The sequence below is a fragment of the Eumetopias jubatus genome, unplaced genomic scaffold (genome assembly GCF_037043125.1).
Source record: "Eumetopias jubatus isolate StellerSeaLion01/CBP00866 unplaced genomic scaffold, mEumJub1_p1.0 scaffold_5, whole genome shotgun sequence".
Classification (NCBI taxonomy): domain Eukaryota; kingdom Metazoa; phylum Chordata; class Mammalia; order Carnivora; family Otariidae; genus Eumetopias; species Eumetopias jubatus.
Genome location: NW_028274811.1, coordinates 120,566,119 through 120,587,239, shown reverse-complemented (window position 1 = coordinate 120,587,239; position 21,121 = coordinate 120,566,119). Strand labels below are relative to the sequence as shown.

At 41.4% G+C, this 21,121-nt stretch overlaps 1 protein-coding gene across 2 annotated transcripts in view; it reads left to right on the top strand.

The window, feature by feature from the left end:
• GHR (growth hormone receptor) overlaps nt 1-21,121 on the top strand; it is a 134,201-nt gene that overhangs the window by 9,325 nt on the left and 103,755 nt on the right. Inside the window, exons 3-5 of one of the 2 annotated variants that reach the window (XM_088023699.1) lie at nt 5,261-5,265; nt 10,325-10,343; nt 19,136-19,146. The exons of the other annotated variant lie outside the window; for it this stretch is intronic. Coding sequence (XP_087879825.1) covers nt 5,261-5,265; nt 10,325-10,343; nt 19,136-19,146 — 35 coding nt within the window. The remainder of the gene's footprint in view (nt 1-5,260; nt 5,266-10,324; nt 10,344-19,135; nt 19,147-21,121) is intronic. 2 annotated transcript variants of the gene reach the window in all.

Below are 21,121 nucleotides of genomic sequence, written 5' to 3'. Positions count from 1 at the left end.
AGCTGATGAGGTGTGGGTGATTTTCTCAAAACAAATGGGCATGTCTTCCTGAGGCTAAATCAGTAGCCAAAGTTCATGGGGACAGGAACCACCCCTTCTCCTTTGGAAAAAACTCTGTGAAAAGTACCTCCTGGGTCACTGAACCCTCTCATGCTGTCCAGTCCTGTCATCCACACGGCTCTCCCCTCATTGTTGTAGAGAGGTACAAGGACTGCTTATGAAATCAACTCTGGGTTTTCTCTTCTGTATTATTCACGGGTATTCACGTATTCTTTACGAATGCAGAAGCCGTCAAAGTAAAGGGAATCTGTCTCCTCTCTCTACCAAATGTTTCTGGGGTTAGACTACACACAGACACTCTTTGCCATATACTTTTGGCTGTTTCTAAATCTACCCTTCCTTACCCAAAGTTTTACCTTTCATAGGACAAACATACCCTATTTTGCAGATAGGACTTATGTTTGGGTGAGCATTGTTCTTATGCCATTCTTCTGAAAGGACTTGTACCTATAAGTCAGTGGTGGGGAAACTGAGCTTATAAGAACAAGAGCCTTCAGTTCATTGGAATTTTTTATGTTGCTTTCTTAGGAGAAAGGGGCAAGGTGTCGGAAAAGAAAAACTGTATCAAGAAACTATTTAAACCAAATTTGGAATGTCTTCTTGGCCATTAGTGATCCCATCTAATAGTGTCGGGGGGGGAAAATATCATTAATTAATCAGCAACCTTGGTTATGAATCTAGTTCTATCAGTAATCAGCTCTTTGGTTCTGGGCAAAAGCTCTTAATTTCTCTAAATTCAATTGGTTGTCTATTAGTAGAACTTTCAGAGAAAAAATATCTAATCTGTCCCTTTCAACTCCAAAATTATGTTTTCTATTATTTCTTAAATATGGATGTGGTACTCTGGAACAGATTCCCTCCTACCAAGCCCTACCTTCAGTCCTTTGTGATAGACCTTCTTCTTCTGGGCTTTTTTTTTTTAATAAGTGACTAGAGTGCAGACAAGGAAGGCAGGCTCATCACATCTGCAAACGTAAAGCTAAAGGTAGCTAATGTGCTGAATGACAGACGTAGGCTTCAGAGTATCTTGACGGCCTACGGTAGGGGGCCAAAACTACCGAGATAAAATTTGATAGGGATAAATGTAAAGTCCTGTGTCTAGGTTTAAGAAAATTAACTTCACGATTGAAGGATGTGAGATTCCTGGCTTACAGCAAGTCCTTTGTAAAAGACTTGGTTATTTAGTTCATTGCAAATATAGGTAACTAACCTATTCTGATTGTAGCTGCCAAAGGAAACTCAGGCTGCTTTGTTAGAAATGGAAGGTCTGGGGACACCTGGGTGGCTCAGTCGGTTGAGCGTCTGCCTTCAGCTCAGGTCATGATCCCAGGGTCCTGGGATCGAGTCCCACATCAGACTCCCTGCTCGGTGGGGAGTCTGTTTCTCCCTTCCCCCTGCTCGTGATCTCTCACTCTCTCTCAAATAAATAAAAATAATAAAAAATAAAAATTTAGAAAAAGAAACGGAGGATCTAGAACAAGGAAAGCGCCAGTCCTCTGGACTCTGCACTGGCCACAACATATCTAGAAGAGTCTGGTGAGTTGCAGACACCAAGATTTAAGAAGGATGTTGACAAACCAGGACAAAACAGACTTAATGGTGTAGACGTGAGATCCTGTGAAAGGAACTAGTGATGTTCAGTCTGAGGGTGATGAAGGGGCAATGGCAAGATGTTTGTTTTTAAAATGTATCATCTTGAGGAGGGCTTGAACCAATTCCGTATTTATTTTTTTATTATGTTCAGTTAGCCAACCTATAGTACGTCATTACTTTTTGATGCAGTGTTCAACAGTTAATTAGTTGCATATAACACCCAGTGCTCATCACAACACGTGCCCTCCTTCATACCTATCACCTGGGGATTATGCTAAGTGAAATAAGTCGACCAATTCTGTTTTTATCGCGTGGCAAAGTAATATGCCATAAATATAGACTTTGGGAATCAAACATATGCACGTATGAATTTCAGCTCAACCTGTTTCAAGTCTGGAAATCTCAGCAAATGATCTTCTCAGCACTTCCGTTTCTCATCTTAAAATAAAGATAATAATCCTTGCTCATAAAATTATCCATGAGAATTAAACAAGATAGCATGTTAAGGAGGTGGCATGGTTCCCTGTAAGAGTTAGGTTTTCAGTAAAGCCTAATCTTGTCTTTGTTTACCTTTTCTTCAGAAGGGGAAGAACAGGGACAATTAGGTTGATGTTCAAGAAAGTACTCTGTGCCAAGTCTAATTATCCCAAAGTAGGATGAATTAATAGGTCAGAGAGGGCTGGGATTAAGGTGTGGGAGTGTGGAGCTAACTTGCCAAGGCACTCTGGTGCCGTATTCTTGTTCAAACACAGCTTCATATAATAAATCATTTTGATTTTACACAGTGGGTTTCCAGGTATGATTTCATGTGAATAAATAATTGAGAAAAATAAAAATGGGCGGAAAATCTGGGTAATATGATCCCTAAGGTTCCTCTATTCTCCCTGATCCATGGTCTTCTGCGTTGTTGAAATTGATATTTACCAAAACCTGTAGTTTATTGCTGGAGACTGAGTTATTAAAGATCTACATGTGTTACTCTATTACACCTACTAAGTTAGGGAATCTTTTTGCAAGTTATAGAAAGATAACTCCGTTGTGTATTTCTGGTTACCTCTATATTTCTCCATAGTACCATCACTTCCTGCTGACTCCCACGCACTCAGGTATGGTTTTCTCAAAGGTAAAAGGTAGAATTCACTTGCCATTGTAAGAAACAGCTGAACTTATAAATGTTCTGAATTCATTCTTCTTGAAATGCATGGAAGTATCCAGGTACTAACTATACCCAAGTGCTTTTTCTAAAAGAACAGAGCTAGCAAACCAAACATTCCTGGCTCAGCAATTAGGAATCAAACCATGAACTTGCTCTTCCCATGCTTTTTGGCTAGTTGTTTGTATGTTTTGAGGAAGATGACTGAGTGCAAGAGGTAGTTTTATATGGTATGCTAAGTAACTTCTTACAGGATATACTTAATCAGAAAAATATTGTTAGACAGGAGTTACACTAGTTTTCAGAGACCGAGGGCCTAGATGAGGGTTTCTCAAACTTGGCCTATTGACATTTTATAGGCCAAATGATTTTTTTAGTGATGGGAGGCATCCAATGCGTTGCAGCTTGTTTAGCAGCATCCTTGACCTCTACCCAGCAGGTGGTAGGAGCTGCATTCCCACCCTCAGCTGTAACAACCAAAACATCTCCAGACATGGGTGGGCACTCCCTGGGGGGTGGGCAAATGGCCCCCTTGTGGAGAACCACTGGTCCAGGTCTGGTGATAGCTTGTTGAACAGATAATGCCCAGGATTGTTCTGGGAGTCAAATTACATAAAGCATGTTGAAGTACTTTTAAAAATAAAATATTTCCATGTTTGGTTACATCTCTATGTTTTCACTGGCTCACATGTTCATTCATCTAAGGTATTTTGGGGCCAGGTGCTGGAAGCCACCAATAAATGGACCTTAAGAGGCTTTAGGGTTTGCCAAGTAAACAAAGAGGTTAAAAGAAAAAGAGAGGTCATGTGAGACATCCAAAATGAATGTATAGAGATAATATGCACAAAATATTGTGGGAGTCCCGGGAAAGAAAGGACTGCGTTTGACCCAAACCATAGAAAACCAGTTGGACTGCACAGCTGAAGCTCTGTGATAGTAATTACTAATTGACTAATTCTTTTTCATTCAATGTCATAAATTTATGCAGTTTTGCCAGAAGTATTTAAGGTGCCAGCTGACAGTCAGTGTGTAACACAGATTAAGGTATTATCATTTTTTTAGGGCTACTCTTAAAATGATAAGAAACCTTAAATGAGCAACTTAAGAATTGAAGTTGTCACAGACACCTGTTATTTTCCCATCTTTTTTTCAGCTTGCTCCAGTGATAGCAAACTATCAAACAAAAATAAAAAAGCCAAAAACTCCAACCCAGATTTTCCTTCAGTAGAGCACAAATGTTAGAAGCACTAGAAGAAATACCAGCAAGCTCTGTCCTGAGTATATTCTTCAAATGGACCTTAATAATTTTCGGTCTGTTGATTCAAAAGCAAACATTCTCAGCGTCATGAACACCTGTTTTATCCTCTAAATCTGACATTGTATATTTAGATAGAAATAATTCTGCCTAAATAATCACCTGCTAGTACCAAGGAGGTAGGGTTGACCACCATAAAAGTACCAGAATTTCCAAACTTATTCCAAGATGTTCTAAATTAAATAGCCATGGAACAGGGAACTCCGTATAAAAGCTGGTGTGCCTGATGGAGCCACATTTGCATTAACGGCTGCAGCATTTTCCCCCTTTCAACCTCTCCTGTGAAAAATCCCCTACTGCATGTTCCAGAGGTCCTCGTAGGTCGGCTAGAACAAGAGTTGGTAGCTATAGCATAGGCTGCACTAATGGTTTTGAGTCACATTTGTTTTGGAAGATCACCCTTAAAGCCCGTCACTCAGGCTTGTTTATGAGGAACACAACGACATCAACATCGGCTAACAAATCCCCATGAATGCACAGTCACATCTGAATGCTTCCAGCAAATGTTTCCTGTCACTTCTCCCTCCACCACTTTGAGAATGAAAGGCTGGTGGAGCGAACAGGGAGCCATCTGTGAGCATTTATTCAAAGAAGCATGGGAGAGTATGGTAACTGCAAAGCCAGCTGTTGAAATTAATATAATTGGTGTGAGATTAGATTTCATCGGTCTTAAGACCTGCCTTTTACCACCAGAGAAATCAATCTTCATATTTAAGGTTACACTAATATAGAACATTCCACATACTGAGCTACCTGTCACATGCCTTTAGAATAACCATGCCGTGCTGTTTCTTTAAGCATTACAGGTGAGACAAACACCTGGCAGGTGCACCTTGTGGTACATTCAGAATGCCTGTGAAAACTTGACCGACATTGTTTTTTAATCTCAATGTGGCTATATGTATAAGAAACCAAACACACCGTATAAGCATAACCATATATTGATAGTCCTTAGCAGCTCATGAAAACCAAGTCTGTATTAGGATTTACAAATCAGGAATTTATTGGGTATATTCATGTCTTATTTCTGGGTTGAGCGGATTGTCTTCCACTTCCCTCACTTGAGAAAACTATACTTTTCATAAAGTTGCCACAAATTCCTTCAAACAAATATTTTTTGAGCATCTACTGTGTACCAGGCATGGTTCTAGGTGCTTGGAGTGCCTCCGTGAATAAGAAAGATAAAAACTCCTGCTGTCCTGGGGTTTCTCTTTACAGGGTATGTGTGTGTTTGCAGAGAGCATGAGGGTGGGTGAGGCAGATGATAGACTATAAGAGTAATAAATAATTGTCTAGTATGTTAGAAGGGTCTATGGAAAACCACACCATTTGTTCCTCACGGGAGTGTACCCCAAAGTTGATCTTCAATTTTATATGAATCTCCTAGGTTTTAAATGTTAGAAACCAATCCAAAATAATTTAACACTTATCCTCATGGTCTGTCTAGAAGCTGCAGCACCAACCCTCTGGTCATTGGTGAGAAAGCCCAGGCCCAAAGGGTTAAGTGACTTCCCTGAGATTCCAACAGTTACTGGCAGGAGTAGGGCCAGCATGCAAGATTCTGCTCCATTTTGCATTCCTCCGTAGTTTAGACCTAGTTAGTGGAATCTACTCGAAAATCTATTTTGAGACACTGAAAAGTTGGAAATGTCTTAAAGTGCATGCAGAGTGGCACCCTTATGGCAGAGAGGGCAACAGCAGAAAGATTTTGAGAGGTATGAATCAGATTGAGACCAGACCTTTATGAAATCACTCTGCTCTTTCATGGGGCAGGCCGACCACAGAAGCATGAGCCCTGATTCATGCATCCTCTTTCATCTTTATTGCTCACAAATTATCACTGACTATTTTCCTTCTGCTTCCTGGAGCTCCAAAAGATACAGAGATGGTCTATTGGACTTGCCATCCCAGCTTTCTCTTATTCCTGCCTTGTCTCTATTTCTCTTCTGCATGTAACTTGGACTTGGCCATCATTCTTAGAGTTCCACTAAATCATTTGATGAAAAGATTGTTTACAAATCCAGGTTAAGAACAGAACTGAAAAGGTACAGTCTGCTATGATGGAGTGGAATGAACTGTAGTCAACAGGCATGGCTTCTAGACTTACACCATAAGGCAGCCTCGCTGGAAATTGGTTTCCCTAACTGTAAATGGGGCTTTTAAATCTTCCAATATACAGGCTTATTGTGAGGATTCAAAGGTTAAGGGAGAAGGTGTCTATAATAGCACTCTGCAAACCATAAATGGCGGTCCATGCTAGCAGTTTCAGTTACTTCTGTCCTTTCTTTCTCTAAGGACAGGTTACCAGAGGGATAGACAAGTTTACCATTATTTGGAAGGTTGCCTTAGGCATATTTGTTGTTAGTGAAATTAGTCTTCTGAGAGTTGGAAGGGACCTCAGACATCTTTAGGGAACCAATCTCAGCTGCTACTCAGAATAAGCTGCGAAGTTTTTGAAAGATACAGAGTCATAAGCTCCCTACCTCGAGCTTCTGAGGCAGAAGATCTGGAGTGATGTGGAATTTGCTTGCATGTTATGTGTTTCTGTTTGTTTTAGGAAAATTCGAACATGAATCTAAAGATTACGGGTTTGGGAAACCTTGCTCCAACTTCCTACTAATGCTGAACTCCTCTCCTGCCATCCCTGGCTTCACTTAGAAACGGAAAACCACTAATTACCCAGGCTCTCATCTTTTCCACTCAGTTAACTTGTCCCCTTTTACCCCCAGCCCTTGGCACCACCCCCCACAGCTCTTATTGCCAAGCATCCACATTAATCCACGTTCACTTCGCTTCTTTCCACCTGCTGCCCTCTAGTGGAGGTGCTGACAAGCAGCAAAATATTTAAATGGGAGCACCAGCAGTTGACCAGTCTGAGCGGGTGAGCTCACAGGGGTCAGTGCAGGTCCCCATGGGGTTGTCCACAGACCACAGCTATGAGAGGAATCGTTAGGCTAGCCTAAAATTGTTCGGACACTGTTTGCACACATCTTACATTTAGAGCAGAGCTCTATAGTAACCCCGCCATCTCTTTAAGGGTTTTTTCCCAGGTTTCAGAAATCTACCTGCAAAAGATGATCCCTGGGATATGTTTGCCTCTTCCTCCCCATTTCTTCTATAATTTACCCAAATTCCACTTCTTGCAAAAGAAGGTGGTTCATCCCTACTTCCCCCATTCTTTGGGTTTTCCAAATCTTGCAAGAAATGAAAGTATTTTTTTTTTAATCATTACAGTTTAGAAGCTTCCAGTCACCAGGTGAAAGGCACTGACATGAACTCAGCATTAACAGTGTAATGGACACTTAGGCGATGTGTGTACCTTGTGTCCCTCTGAGATCCTGTGAGTTACCTGAAGTAGCCCTCTTTTACCCAGGAGGGTCTGAGGTCAAGAGAGTTTGAGAAGACTGTGGTATGTCACTCAGCCAGGGGCCAAGCCAGAACTAGAACTCTGGAAAGTATGGCCAACTGCTTCCATGTGGGGTGATTGTTCCGTCCTCTAGTGAGTAATAAAGAAATAATAACTTTCATGGGAAGTGAAATTAAGTCTCCTGGTACCATAGCCATAGTAAAAATCATTCAGGTTTTCTTTAATGAATGTTTAATAATCAGCGTGTCTCTGCACAATCCCCATACCTCATTTGTAGTACTCTTGCATCCAGAATCTTTTAGCGAGGAACTTGACAGGTGGGGAAGTTTGGGCAGGAGGTGAGAACAGCAAGTGCAAAGCTGAGACTAGCTATCACATGGTAGATGCCCTATACTCCTGCAGGCTTTGAGGAAACTAAGTAGTTATCTACATGAACCAGGACAGAACTCCAAGGCCAAACACTGATTCACACCGTGTGTGTGTGTGTGTGTGTGTGTGTGTGTGTGTGTGTGTCCATGCACGTATCTCATCCCCCACGGGATCCTTCATGATTACTTGCCCAGCATGAGTTTACCCCTTTTGTGGTGATGGTTTTTCACTCTTCTTTTATCCTTGATTGTTAATGTCTTGGTAAGTGACTTTTATTAATATAGTTTTTTCTTAAGGAACACAAATAATATAAGATTTCATCTGGCTGGTATTTTTCTTACCATCATAGATGACCATTATTTTTGGAATATTGTCATACAACCTATTTAACTTCTTAACTGGAATGTGTACACACATGTGCGTGCACACACACACATGCACACACACCTGAACTGCCTTTTTTCCCTGTAATGATGGAAAATACAGACTCGTGTAGATAAGAGAATTTTCTTCAAGTCCTAGACCCACACTGTACCCTGTGTGTGAACAGTGTAGCATGGAAAGAATAATAATTAGGATATGGATTCCAGTTCCCTGCCCTCCTGCCATTTTTAAACTTTGCTACCTTGGTGAGGTGAATAAACTGTGAGCCTCAGTTGCCCCTGTAAACCCAGGATAACCTGACATGTGTGGCTCAATTAAACAGTCTTGTGCAACATTGAAACCCCTGAATAGTTAAACGAAAACCATGTTAATCAAAATTCAGTAGCTGTCGGTTGGATCGGCTTTTGCATGGGCTTGCATGAAAGACGCTTGCCTTCCTTTCTGTTAGGAACTCCAATGAGATGATTCCCTCAATTTGGCTTTCTCTCTTACGATTTTTCTGGTTCATAAATAGCCTATACAGAAGCACTACCCTGGCATAGCATGGTTAACGGAATCCTAGATTTAGCCTTTTGTGAAACAAAAATGCCTATGTAAATAATGACATATTGTTTTTCATTTAATTGTGTGTGTGAGAGAGGGAGAGAGTTCCAAGTTTTCGGGTATAGGGCACATCTGACTTGATAGCTGAAGGATGGCAGTCAGTCATTATCTGACCCTCATTCTGGAATGTTCCATGCAACTTCCTGTGCTTCCTTCCTACAGCTCAACACTGGTGAGCTTGCAGGGTGTAAGAATTATAGCCACACACCCTTCTACCCCTTTCGCTGCACACTTTTTCAGTTTTTTACTGTTGTCATAGCTTACTTTAAACAAAAATCAAAATTTAAAAAACTTTGTCCCCCAAATTTTGACCATTTGAAGTTTCAGGATTCTGAGGAATAACCATATCTGTATTTTATTGATGAATAAAGTACTAAATAAATGTACAAATGTAATCTTTGTAACAAACTTGGAAGGGGGGGAGGGGTGGAGTTAGTAAGGTTGAAAGGCAGAGAATGCCATCTGAGCCTGCCCAGTATCATAGGCATCCGTAGAACATGGAGGTGATAAACCAGAGTGGTTCAGAGAATAGACTGGATCTGAATCCCGTCTCTACCACTTTCACTACTTTGTGCCTCGGTTTCCTCAATATGTAAAAGGGGATAATGGTGCCTAGCATACAGGCTTATGGTGAGGATTAAATGATTTGATCTGTGTGAAGAACTTTCAAGCCTGTTTGGCATGAAAATGTTCAATAGATATCAGCTATTATTGGTATAAAACTACAGAAAAAGAGCTCAGAAGTCATTCGGTTTGGTGGGATCTTTTGTTCTTCCTCCTCTGCCTTCCCTGCTCCCACTTTGCTTACCTCCCAAACCACCTCTGCCTCCTATTTCTCTTCCTCACAACTTTAGAATTTTCAGCGAAAATGTTCAGAAGAAAAGAAGAGATGTGTTCTTTGGAGGGTGCCAAGCTTTCTGAGAGCCAAGTATACATGTGTCCAATAGTAACAGGCTTTATGAATCAGGAAGCTTATTTCTTAAGAAATGGGCTTAACTTTTTAATGGATGGATCTCTTTGTACAGGTAGATGGAAGTTGGCTCAGTCCTAGTATAGCACAGTTGAACCGGGGAGCTAAAGGATGAACGTAAGAGGAATGTCATGTACACTTTTAGGTGAGTTCACTATGCAAAGCCCACCTGTCTTCACCAACCTTTTGCATGAAAACATAATGGAAGTCAAAATCTAAGAGCAGCTTGTCCCCCTCGGGCCTTCAGTGCCTTTGGCGTGTCTTTCCAGGCTCCCTGCTCTTCACCCCTCCTAACAAGGCCCCACTGACCTCAAAGGGCCCTTCGTGCCAGGCCATGAAGCACATCTGAGCCAGAGGCCTGGGATTACAGCCAAAGCTGAATGAAGGTGCAAAATGTATGGCTAAAAAAAGCCCAAACACATGGCACTGGGTATAGCAGATAAGTTTGTTGGAAAAATGGTTTATAAATAACATGGAAAGAGGAAAAAGGTAGAGGGGCAAAATATTGAGTTGTTATCCGATACTTGAGGTCAGTCTCACCATTTCTAATACTGAACCCCAAGGTGATGCACACTAAAAAAAAAAAAAAAAAAAAAAAAAAAAAAATGGACCTTCTGGATAAAATGAACTCTGCCTGGGCTTATTTGTAAGCCCAGTAAGCCAAATTCTTAAACAGGATTCCTTTTATTTGGAATACATTGGAAAACGTATGTAATTTGAAAACAAATAAATATAAAACAACAGCAGGAAACAAATCCCATGAAAGTGTTATGCTTTTCTGAGCATGGTCTCTAAGGCTGGGATGCCACAGAAATGAGAATATTAGGGATCTCACCGAAGTGGTGTTTTCCCCTCCAAATCACAGCAGGGGGATGGATGGACTAAAGACAGAAGGAATGAGGGGAAACAGAGATCAGTCACTTGGGAAAGTTTTCTTTTCTTTCCCCCTTTCTGTTTTTGGCTTTATTTTATTTTTCCCTTGTCAAAGCCAGAAGGGACCTGAATTCTGGGTCCAGAACTCCCAAGACCAGAGGATCAGGGGAAACCACTCAGGCTGGAAGCTGTGATCTTATCACCGGTCCAGATCCCTCCTTCTTCCTCCCTGGGAAACTTGTGCAAACACAACTGCCTGGTCTTCCTGTTCAGGGACAAAGGTTTTGCTCCCTTCTCTCTCATATGGGAAAATGAACTTTGGGGGATGCTTTTGCTGTTGTTTTTGTTTTTTTTTAAAGAAACAGAGACTTGACTTGTTCTCACAGACCCCTTCCCAGGACATGGAAACCACAACTAACCAAAGATGATGAGCTTAGACAAGGGCCAGCATGCCTTCCCCTGGAGCTGGACCATATTCCCCATCCACCATTGCCTCTTCTTCCCACCCTAGCCCACCACTATCTCCATCATGCCTTGTGGTTACCTGTCTGCCCCTTGCTGTGAGTTATACTCTCCCAGGAAGAGCAACCCCTTGGCTTAGTGCCAATCTTCCAAGAAGGGAATGAACCTGTGTTTTCTCCTTGCCAGGATTTCTTCTTTGCCCAAGAGGGCTCAGTCAGGGAGACTAAGATGTTCAGTGTTGAAGTGTGTATGCTTAAAATAGTAATAATTTTCTGTCTTCTTTGAATCTCATCTTCCAAAATCAAGATGATGCCTTGAGTCAGGATCATATTGATGCAGTGTCCGGGGGTGTCAGGGAGGCTTCTATGATAGCACAGGCCGCCAGCTGGAGGTCCGGTAGTGGCACGTGGTGATAAGGAGTGCCCTGTTCTGGGGCGCCTGGGTGGCTCAGTTGTTAAGCATCTGCCTTCGGCTCAGGTCATGATCCCAGGGTCCTGGGATCGAGCACCGCATCGGGCTCCCTGCTCCGCAGGAAGCCTGCTTCTCCCTCTCCCACTCCCCCTGCTTGTGTTCCCTCTCTCCCTGTCTCTCTCTCTCTAATAAATAAATAAAGTCTTTAAAAAAAAAAGGGGGGGAGTGCCCTGTCCTTTTGCAGGAGAATTTCAAATTCAGACGCGGGACTTTTATATCTTCTCCAAATTAATTTTGGAGAATTTGAGTTCATTTTAGTCTATTAATGGCATCTAATGAGATCTTTTAGATTGGAAATTCTGCTCTTCCTTTTTCCTCCATGACAGCATTACCAATTTTCTTTCATTTATGGATTTGGTAAATCTGTAAGCATGCCTTTTTTTCTTTTGGCCTTCTACCAAAGCTTTTACACAAAACCAAATTCAAAACCTCGTAACCTACCTGTAAAGATTGTGCCCCGGGCTGTTCAGGATTCTCTAATTAACTTCTTGGGTCATTTGTTTAACTGTCAGTGAATTCACTTATCTTTATAATTATTCAGGCCACAGTAATATATTCCACTTACAACATATCATGAGAGACTACATCACTGGTCTCACTGAAATTGAAAAACATGAGATGAGCAACACTCCTCTAACAACAGATAAGTCTTCCACGAGAGGAAATGAAGTACATTTCCTATAATGATTTGTTCTTAGTGAATCCATGTTGGTGACCTATTGTTTCCTCTCTAGGTACTCAGAAACCATCTAATAATTCATTCCAGAATGTTGCGGGAGACTGAGATTAAAGGTATAGCTTTAAGAATCAACCTATTAAGCCTATTCAAACATTGTGTTATCTTCTGTTTTTGTCCTCCAAAACTCTTCCCAAATAATCAGGAGTTCATTGGTCCATTTCACGTTTCCAGGATCTGGGATCAAATTCATCTGATCTCAAATGTTTGAAGTCATCGTTCGTTTGAGATTGTGCTTATTGTCCCATTGACTTTAGACTTCGGTTTTATTAACTACATTTATTCTGTACTCTTCAGTCTTCATGTTATTACGCTTGACTAAGAAGAAAACTCAGCAGTTTGCATTTGCTTTCCCTTGCTTCTCAGAGTTGTCTTCTTTTCTTGTTGTTTTCATATTATTTTAGGATTTTGTGAGATGAGACAAAATATATCTCAGCTTATAGTTTTAGCATTTAAGTGTAAAAGTTCTGGACTGTGGATTTTTATATCATCTTAAAAAATAGTCTGTAGTGTCTCTTTCCTCTCTTTCCCTGTGTGTGTGTGTTCACACATATGTATGCCTGCACATATGTACTTGTGTGGGGTTTTTTTTAATTCTGTCTTTCAGTGCATTCTGAATATTTAGAAGTCATTTGTACTACATGTGAGATAGCTGATAAGCCACCTATGCATGAGGTTTAATTTAAGGTGGAGAAGATTGCTTTGAGTTATTATTCTTAGAATAAGTAACAAGTTTCAAAACCCCGAACTAAACATGGCAAATCACCAAATTTGGTTCCATTACTTGGCAAGATCCAGGGAAACCCAAGACCATTAAGTTCAGATGGAGAGAAATGGAGGTGAGAAAACCAGAGCCAGAGAGGGCCAGCTGGAGGTGAAAACATGTGTGAAATGGCTTGGGGACCCTAGGAGTCAGCAGGTCATTGGGAAGATGGGGAAGGGAAAGGCAACATTAACCAATTATTCATTCATTCATTCATTCATTCATTCATTCATAAATGTTTATGGGGAGCATGCTGCATGCCTGACGCCCTTGTTGGTCGAACTAGGATGCCGAGGGAGACAAAATGAGGTGAAAATGAGCGAGAAGCAGTCAGTCTCTAGCTTCAGCAACAGCTGGGCCAGTCCACATGGGGATATGCTTTTCTATTCCGAACACACAACCAACCAAAGCAATAAGCGATAGACAACGTCTACTTTGACACATAATGTTTCAAAATAATAAAAAGACAGATTCCAGAAGTGTCTATCTGTAACCATTTGAAGAGGCTTAAAATTAAAATCAGAAAGCAAGATGTGTTTCTGTGGGGAGAATTTATAAGGTAAGGCTAGTGTGTGCTATGGGAAGACTGCTGTGTTGGCAGTGTGACAGAGATGTAGTCAAGGGTATGGAAACACAAATCCACTCGATATTCCGGAGCTGCTGTCTCCCTAAACGCACCCACAGTTCCTCAGGTTTTGCCACATATTCAGATTGCAAACCAACTATAGAATGTTAAAAAGTTTCTCTTACAAAATTGTTCCTGGGTTTCTGCTGCTTAAATTCTACTGTGGGGAATGTGACTATAAACCGGCATCTAAAATAGGCAATTCTCATATTAAGAATCAGTGTTACTCATAACCATAGGGGCGTGTTACTGACATTCCAACAGATAACTTAAAGATTTGCAGCATCAGAAACATAGAGGGGGCGCCTGGGTGGCTCAGTCGGTTAAGCGTCCACCTTTGGCTCAAGTCATGAACCCAGGGTCCTGGGATCGAGCCCCGCATCGGGCTCCCTGCTCCTCGGGGAGCCTGCTTCTCCCTCGCCCTCTGACTCTCCCCCTGCGTGTGCGCTCGCTCGCTCTCTCTCTCTCTCTCTCTCTCTCTCTCAAATACATAAAATCTTTAAAAAAGAAGAAGAAACCTAGCACACGCGTACCTAGAACTGACGAACTGACAGCCGCTTGCTCACAGGAGGACAGGAGAAAAAGGACCCCTGCCCTCTGTGTTGGATTTCTTTGTACTGCTGTGGGGGTGTTGCAGGGACCACAGTGGATTTCCCTGATGTAAGCCTTGCGACTTGTTTTCCAGTTCAGCTTAGTAAAATCTGAGCAGAGCAGAACTCCCCTTTGGCCACCCACCTCACAGGGTCTCCAGGGGCACTCTGTAGAAGCATTCCACATGAGGCAAATCTACAGTTCTGTAATCAAAATGAAAAACACTTGAACTGAATCATCCCCAGTCAGCACTAGCTCCCAGCCCTGATTTAGAAGAATGCAGGGAGCCCTGCAAGTTGAAGGGGTTTTGGCAGGCCAGGAAACAGCCGTAACATTGTCCGGGGTTGTCTGTAGGAGCCGTGTGGGCTGTTGACAGCACTTAGAAGGCCCCGAAACAGGGCAGACGCTTTCCGCATTAGGTCAAATCAGCGGCAGCTGCCTGGTTCACCAAGTGAACGTTTGACCCTGTATGAGGCAGAGGGCTCTCGTGAACCTTGGTCTCTCATTTCTCGGGTTAGTTTTCTCCTTCAGAACCAGTGGGTAGGATCTTTGCCTTTTAAACGGCTTCATTTTTACTACAAGTGGGATGTTCTTCTTGCTGCAGCTGAAGGGAGGGAAGATGAGGAATGAGAACAGGTCTTTCCTGCTATCCCTCGGTGTCCACCATCTTCGCCCGGGGTGGGGAAAGCACATCGAAAGCTGTTGCACCAGACCTTGGACGTGCTAGCTAGGGAGCGCAGGGTTCCCCTGGCACAGTTGTTTTCATCATCTCGAGGCCTGCACACCTGTCTCTCTGAGAGTCTCTCCAGTCTCCTGTCCTCCCCGTGCCTGCCCGGCTCAGCACCCTCCCATTGTCCTTGCTGCCAGGGCATCCCTTTGCCATCCCTAACCAGGCCTGCCCTCCCAAAAGAGGTCCCTACCTTAGCCTTACCTCAAAACCTCATTATGTGTTTCCCAAACTGATGGCCCATGGAAAGAATCAGGTAAAATAATTTACACTGAGGTATAACTTGTTGAGTATTCTGAATATGATAATTAAGGGGTATGAGCAGAGCATTTTAATAGGGGACCATGACTCACCCAAATGAATAAATCTCTAATGTTGCCATTTCTGTTTTCCTGCACCAGATGGTATGGATATTTCAGGGAGCCAAGGGATTCTTTCCTTAGCTGTTCAAGTCGTACTCTCTGGGTGAATGCCTAACTCAGCTTCCCATTATTTTCTTTTCAAAGATGCAGCATTCAGTCATGTCTTAGAAAACATTTATCTTCACACCTTTGCCAAAATTCATTAAAGTCGGTGAAAATAAAAAAGAAGGCTTTTTGGAGAAGGGGGGGCATTTTATTTCAGGTTGTGAGACCAAGTCCCCAATTGAACTGAAGATACTCCTTTACATCCTTCCCTACAGATTTATAAAACCTCAGAAAACTTCTGTTAACCAAATTCAAAGTAATACCAGCTGGATGGACTGATAAAGAGAGATACCTTAGTCTGCTTAATAAGGGTAGTAGCTGCCCTCCAGTAGGCGATGGTAAAAGGGAAATGATTTCTAAGATTTTCCATGAAGGCCAAGCAGTTTGCAGTGGAAAACCTGGCCTCTACCCTCAAAGTTCTGTTACGAATTTGTAGTTGAGAAGCAAAGCCTGATGGGGGCGGGGGATATCATTCTTATTAAAATGCTACTTAATTATGCAAGCATTATTTATTTTTACAAAGCAATAGACACTGTAAAAACATTTATAGAAATCAATATTGGATTTAAATTTTCAACGGAGTGATTCCCTATTGTCATTCTCTTGGATACAAATGCCTTGTGTCAGGTACTGTGTCCTGAGGTCCACACAGCAGCTAGTAAAGTGCTTTGTGTAGAGTAGGCAACTGGCAAATGCTTATTTAATGAGTCAGTATAGTTTTGTTTTTGCTTTACTTTGCTTTCTCTGTTTCCCCGAGGATGTGAGGGGGTTAAGCCAAGGGAAGCTATCTCTTATATATAAACATGGATGTCAAAGTAACTGTTTTTGCATAAACAAACACATTCAACTGATTTGGTAAACATTATATATCTATATACAGATATATAGATATAGCACTGGGCAGCTGAAGAAATATGAGGCACTGTCACTTCACTCTTCCTTTCCTGACTGGATCCCGGACTTTACATTGGTAGAGCTACCTCGTAAAGTAGCCCACCTGTATTTACTGGGCCACCAAAGGAGTGGCCCTGCTGGAGTTATTTCTGAACGCAGTGCTCTAGAACGTAGTGCGTGGGCCTGGGATTTAAAGTGAGGCCCCAAGAGATCATCACACACATTTTCCACTTGTGGGGGAATCCCCTTAGCTGGAAATAGATGGTGATTGCAGACACTCGATCCAAACCCCACTTCCTCTTTTGAATTGAGTAGGCTAATAACCATTCTTGAGGCTTTGAGATAGTGATGGATCCTCCTAATTAGGAATTCAGCTGCTGGTTTCTTAGAGTATTTTGAAGTTGAAGGATGAAAAGGGCACAGGACAGTAAAGTTACTTAGAACAGTCTAGTTCAGCTTCCCTCCTCCCAGCCACCACCCAAGACTGTACCTGAATCATCCTTAGAATATTAACAAAAAAAACCTTGCAATCCCCAGCCCACCTGTTTCTAATCGGAAATCCTTGCCATCGGAGTTTTTCTGTGTATTTAACCTACGTGGCTGTTCATGAATGGTAAACATATTTGCGTTGCCAGAATTTTGGCAACATTTTGTCAGCATTTTGCTCATGAAAATCTATGTGGATTCTATCACATTAGCCTTCTTGGCTTCTAAATCAGGAGTTCCCAGACTTTTCAAATGTGATCTCCATTTAGTGTCAACACCTATAGCCCTCGCATGTCTTTGTTATACCTTTATTTACTGAAGTATTAGACAGGCGTTGGAGGTGACATGGATCTGTGGATCCAAATAACTCCCTTCTCTATGTTTGCTCTCTCTCCCACATAAGTGAATGCAGTCCCTAGTTTATGAATCAGTTTTGGATTAAATAACCCTAAACCTTTCATCATTTTTTGTACTTCTTACATGCTTTTTTTTCATTTTCCTTAAAATCCTAAGACTGCATTTTATGTATTATTAAAATAATGTCATGACCACATGAACAGACATTTCTCTGAAGAAGACACACGGATGGCCAACGGACACATGAAAAGATGTTTATCATCACTTATCATCAGGGAGATGTGAATCAAAATTACAATGCGATATCACCTCACACCTCTCAGAATGATTAAAATCAACAACACTGGAAACAGCAGGTGTTGGCGAGGATGTGGAGAAAGGGGAACCCTCTTACACTGTTGGTGGGAATGTAAACTGCTGCAGCCATTATGAAAAACAGTATCGAGTTTCCTCAAAAAGTTAAAAATAGAACTACCCTATGATTCATCAATTGCACCTCTGGGTATTTACCCAAAGAATACAAAAATGCTAAGTCAAAGGGATATATGCACCCCTATGTTTATAACAGCATTATTTACAGTAACCAAGATATGGAAGCAGCCCAAGTATCCATTGCTTGATGAATGGATGAGGAAGGTGTGGTGTGTGTGTGTGTGTGTGTGTGTGTAGGTATATATATATGTGTGTGTGTGTGTGTGTGTGTGTGTATATATATATATATATAATGGAATATTATTCAGCCATAACAAAGAATGAAATCTTGCCATTTGCAATGATGTGGATAGAGCTGGAGAGTTTAATGCTAAGCGAAATAAGTCAGTCAGAGAAAGACAAATATCGTATGATTTCACACCTATGTGGAATTTAAGAAACAAAACAAACAAAGGGAAAAAAACAGAGAGACAAAACAAGAAACAGACTCTTTTTTTCTTTTTTCTTTAAATTTTTTTATTGTTATGTTAATCACCATACATTACATCATTAGTTTGTGATGTAGTGTTCCATGATTCATTGTTCATGCATAACACCCAGTGCTCCATGCAGTATGCGCCCTCTTTAATACCCATCACCAGGCTAACCCATCCCCCCACCCCCCTCCCCTCTAGAACCCTCAGTTTGTTTTTCAGAGTCCATTGTCTCTCATGGTTCGTCTCCCCCTCCGATTTCCCCCCCCTTCATTTTTCCCCTCCTGCTATCTTCTTCTTCTTTTTTTCCAAAAAATAGAAATGGAAGGAAAACTTCCAAACTCATTTTATGAGGCCACCATTACCTTGATCCCCAAACAAGACAAAGACCCCATCAAAAAGGAGAATTACAGACCAATATCCTTGATGAACATGGATGCAAAAATTCTCACCAAAATACTAGCCAATAGGATCCAACGGTACATTAAAAGGAGTATTCACCACGACCAAGTGGGATATATCCCTGGGCTGCAAGGTTGGTTCAACATCTGCAAATCAATCAACGTGATGCAATACATTAACAAAAGAAAGAACAAGAATCATATGATCCTCACAATAGATGCAGAAAAAGCATTTGACAAAGTACAGCATCCTTTCTTGATCAAAACTCTTCAGAGTATAGGGACAGAGGGTACATACCTCAATATCATAAAAGCCATCTATGAAAAACCTACAGCGAATATCATTCTCAATGGGGAAAAGCTGAGAGCTTTCCCCCTAAGGTCAGGAACGCGGCAGGGATGTCCACTCTCACCACTGCTATTCAACAGAGTATTAGAAGTCCTAGCCACAGCAATCAGACTCTTAATTACAAAGAACAAACTGATGGTTAGCAGAGAGGAGGTGGGTAGGGGGATGGGTGAAATAGGTGATGGGGATTAAGGAGTGCACTTGTCATGATGAGCACTGGGTGATGTATGGAATTACTGGAATTAAAATAAAAACTTTAAAATGATTTAAAAAAACAGGAAAAGAAAAAAATGATGTTATGACCCGTTGCTATGTTTAGATAAAGTGATGTTTTTTCCCCTAGCCACGGAGGCAGCAGTGCCAACTGTAGACTCCCTTCAGAATAATCACTTTAGGGGCGTCTGGGGGGCTCAGTCAGTGAAGCGTCTGCCTTCAGCTCGGGTCTTGATCTTGGGATCCTGGGATCGAGCCCCACATCAGGATCCCTGGTCAGCAGAGAGCCTGCTTCTCCTTCTCCCTCTGCTTGCCTGTCTGCCTACTTGTGTTCTCTCTCTCTCTCTGTCAAATAAATAAATAAAATCTTTAAAAAAAAAAAAAGAATGATCACTTTAGTAACAGTAGGTTCTAAAGCACACCCACTGTAAGCTTTTAACACTTTTCTATACTTACTTTGTAAGTAACCAACATAGTGGAACAGCAAGTCTGACTTTTGTGTCTCAGAGCCTCTATATATATTATTCCAAATTACGGAGGACACCAAAGAGCTTTTGTTTATAGGAGTTATATTGATATTTACTGTATTAGAGATTAAAACTGAGAAATGTTTAGAACATAGCCATTAAAAGGATGACTTCATCATCCTATAGCCTCTGGGAAACCCCACAGTACACTTGTGAAAAACATAATGGTTTAGTATTATAATAATAGTTTTGATGTGTGGACCCACCAACATAGAATATATTCATGACACATTGCATAACGTCTAGAAACTAACCATCTAAGGCCCCAAATAAATACTAATAAATGATGCTAAATTCTGATTTAATGATGCTTCCTGCAATAATCCTAAAAATATAGATCAGATAGAAGCCAGCATAGATTCAATAGCCTCTTGGTATTGCCTACTCTCTTACTACCTACCCTGCAGAATTGCTTCCACTGATTTTCATTTTATAAGAAGCAGCCCTATGAAATGTTTTACCATAATCTTAGAAATGATATAGGGTACATTGTTCCCTTTGGTAATGATCCATGGGCGAAATGGTATAATGACCTGTGGGAGAAATGCCAAATGGTATAGTAAAAACTCTGCTTCTCCTCAGAATCTGGTGTGTTTTTATCTCATGGCCACTGTAATTCTTGTAACTGCACTCTCTGGTCTGCTTTGGTTACCAGGAAGATAAGAACTGAAGATCTAATTTATATTTAATATTCGGAGCCCAGTGGTATTACTTCTACATGAAATTTTCCCTGACATTATCTTATCCTTTGGATCTTGTTTTCCTTTGTTCTGATTTTTCTTTGCATATATTTTAAATACGTCTTATTGCGTAGTCTCCGGGGGGAATGAATGACTGAATGAATGAATGGGATATGTGATCCAGTTTAGAGGGATTGTTGGAGTACCCAGCATGGTGCAGACCAAGCAGAGTTAGTTGTATAAGGTTTCATGGACGAAATGGATCTTAAGTGGAGCTCAGGAGGAACAGGAAGTGGGTTGCTGGACACACCAGGCTGTTTCATGTGAGTGATTGGCTCTAACGGAGATATAGCTGTAGACTGAGTGAGTGATGTCCCAAGGGCGGTAAAGAGATCTTTCTGACTGCAGTACCAGAGCTGATTGCCTTATTATGTTTTTATTCATCTGAAGAGGCCCCTGAGGATAGGAGCTAAGGAAAAGTGGAATCAGTTTCCTGTTAAGGAAGGATTTTCACTTCAGTTTCTGAAATAAATAAGAAGGTAAAGACTTAAAAGCTGAGAGGCCAATTAGGAGAAAATTCCACTGGTTCATATGGAAGAAAGGCCTGTCTAAACACAAGTAGGAAGAAGCAGATGAGAGTATGAAGAAGAATCAGTGAATTGCAGCCAGCTTTTGGAGCTGGCTTGAGTTAAAATTAATGCACTATTTACGGACTTTTCACCAGGTCTGCTTTAGTCATTACTATATACAGAGCTTACCACAGCATATAGCACATAGTGG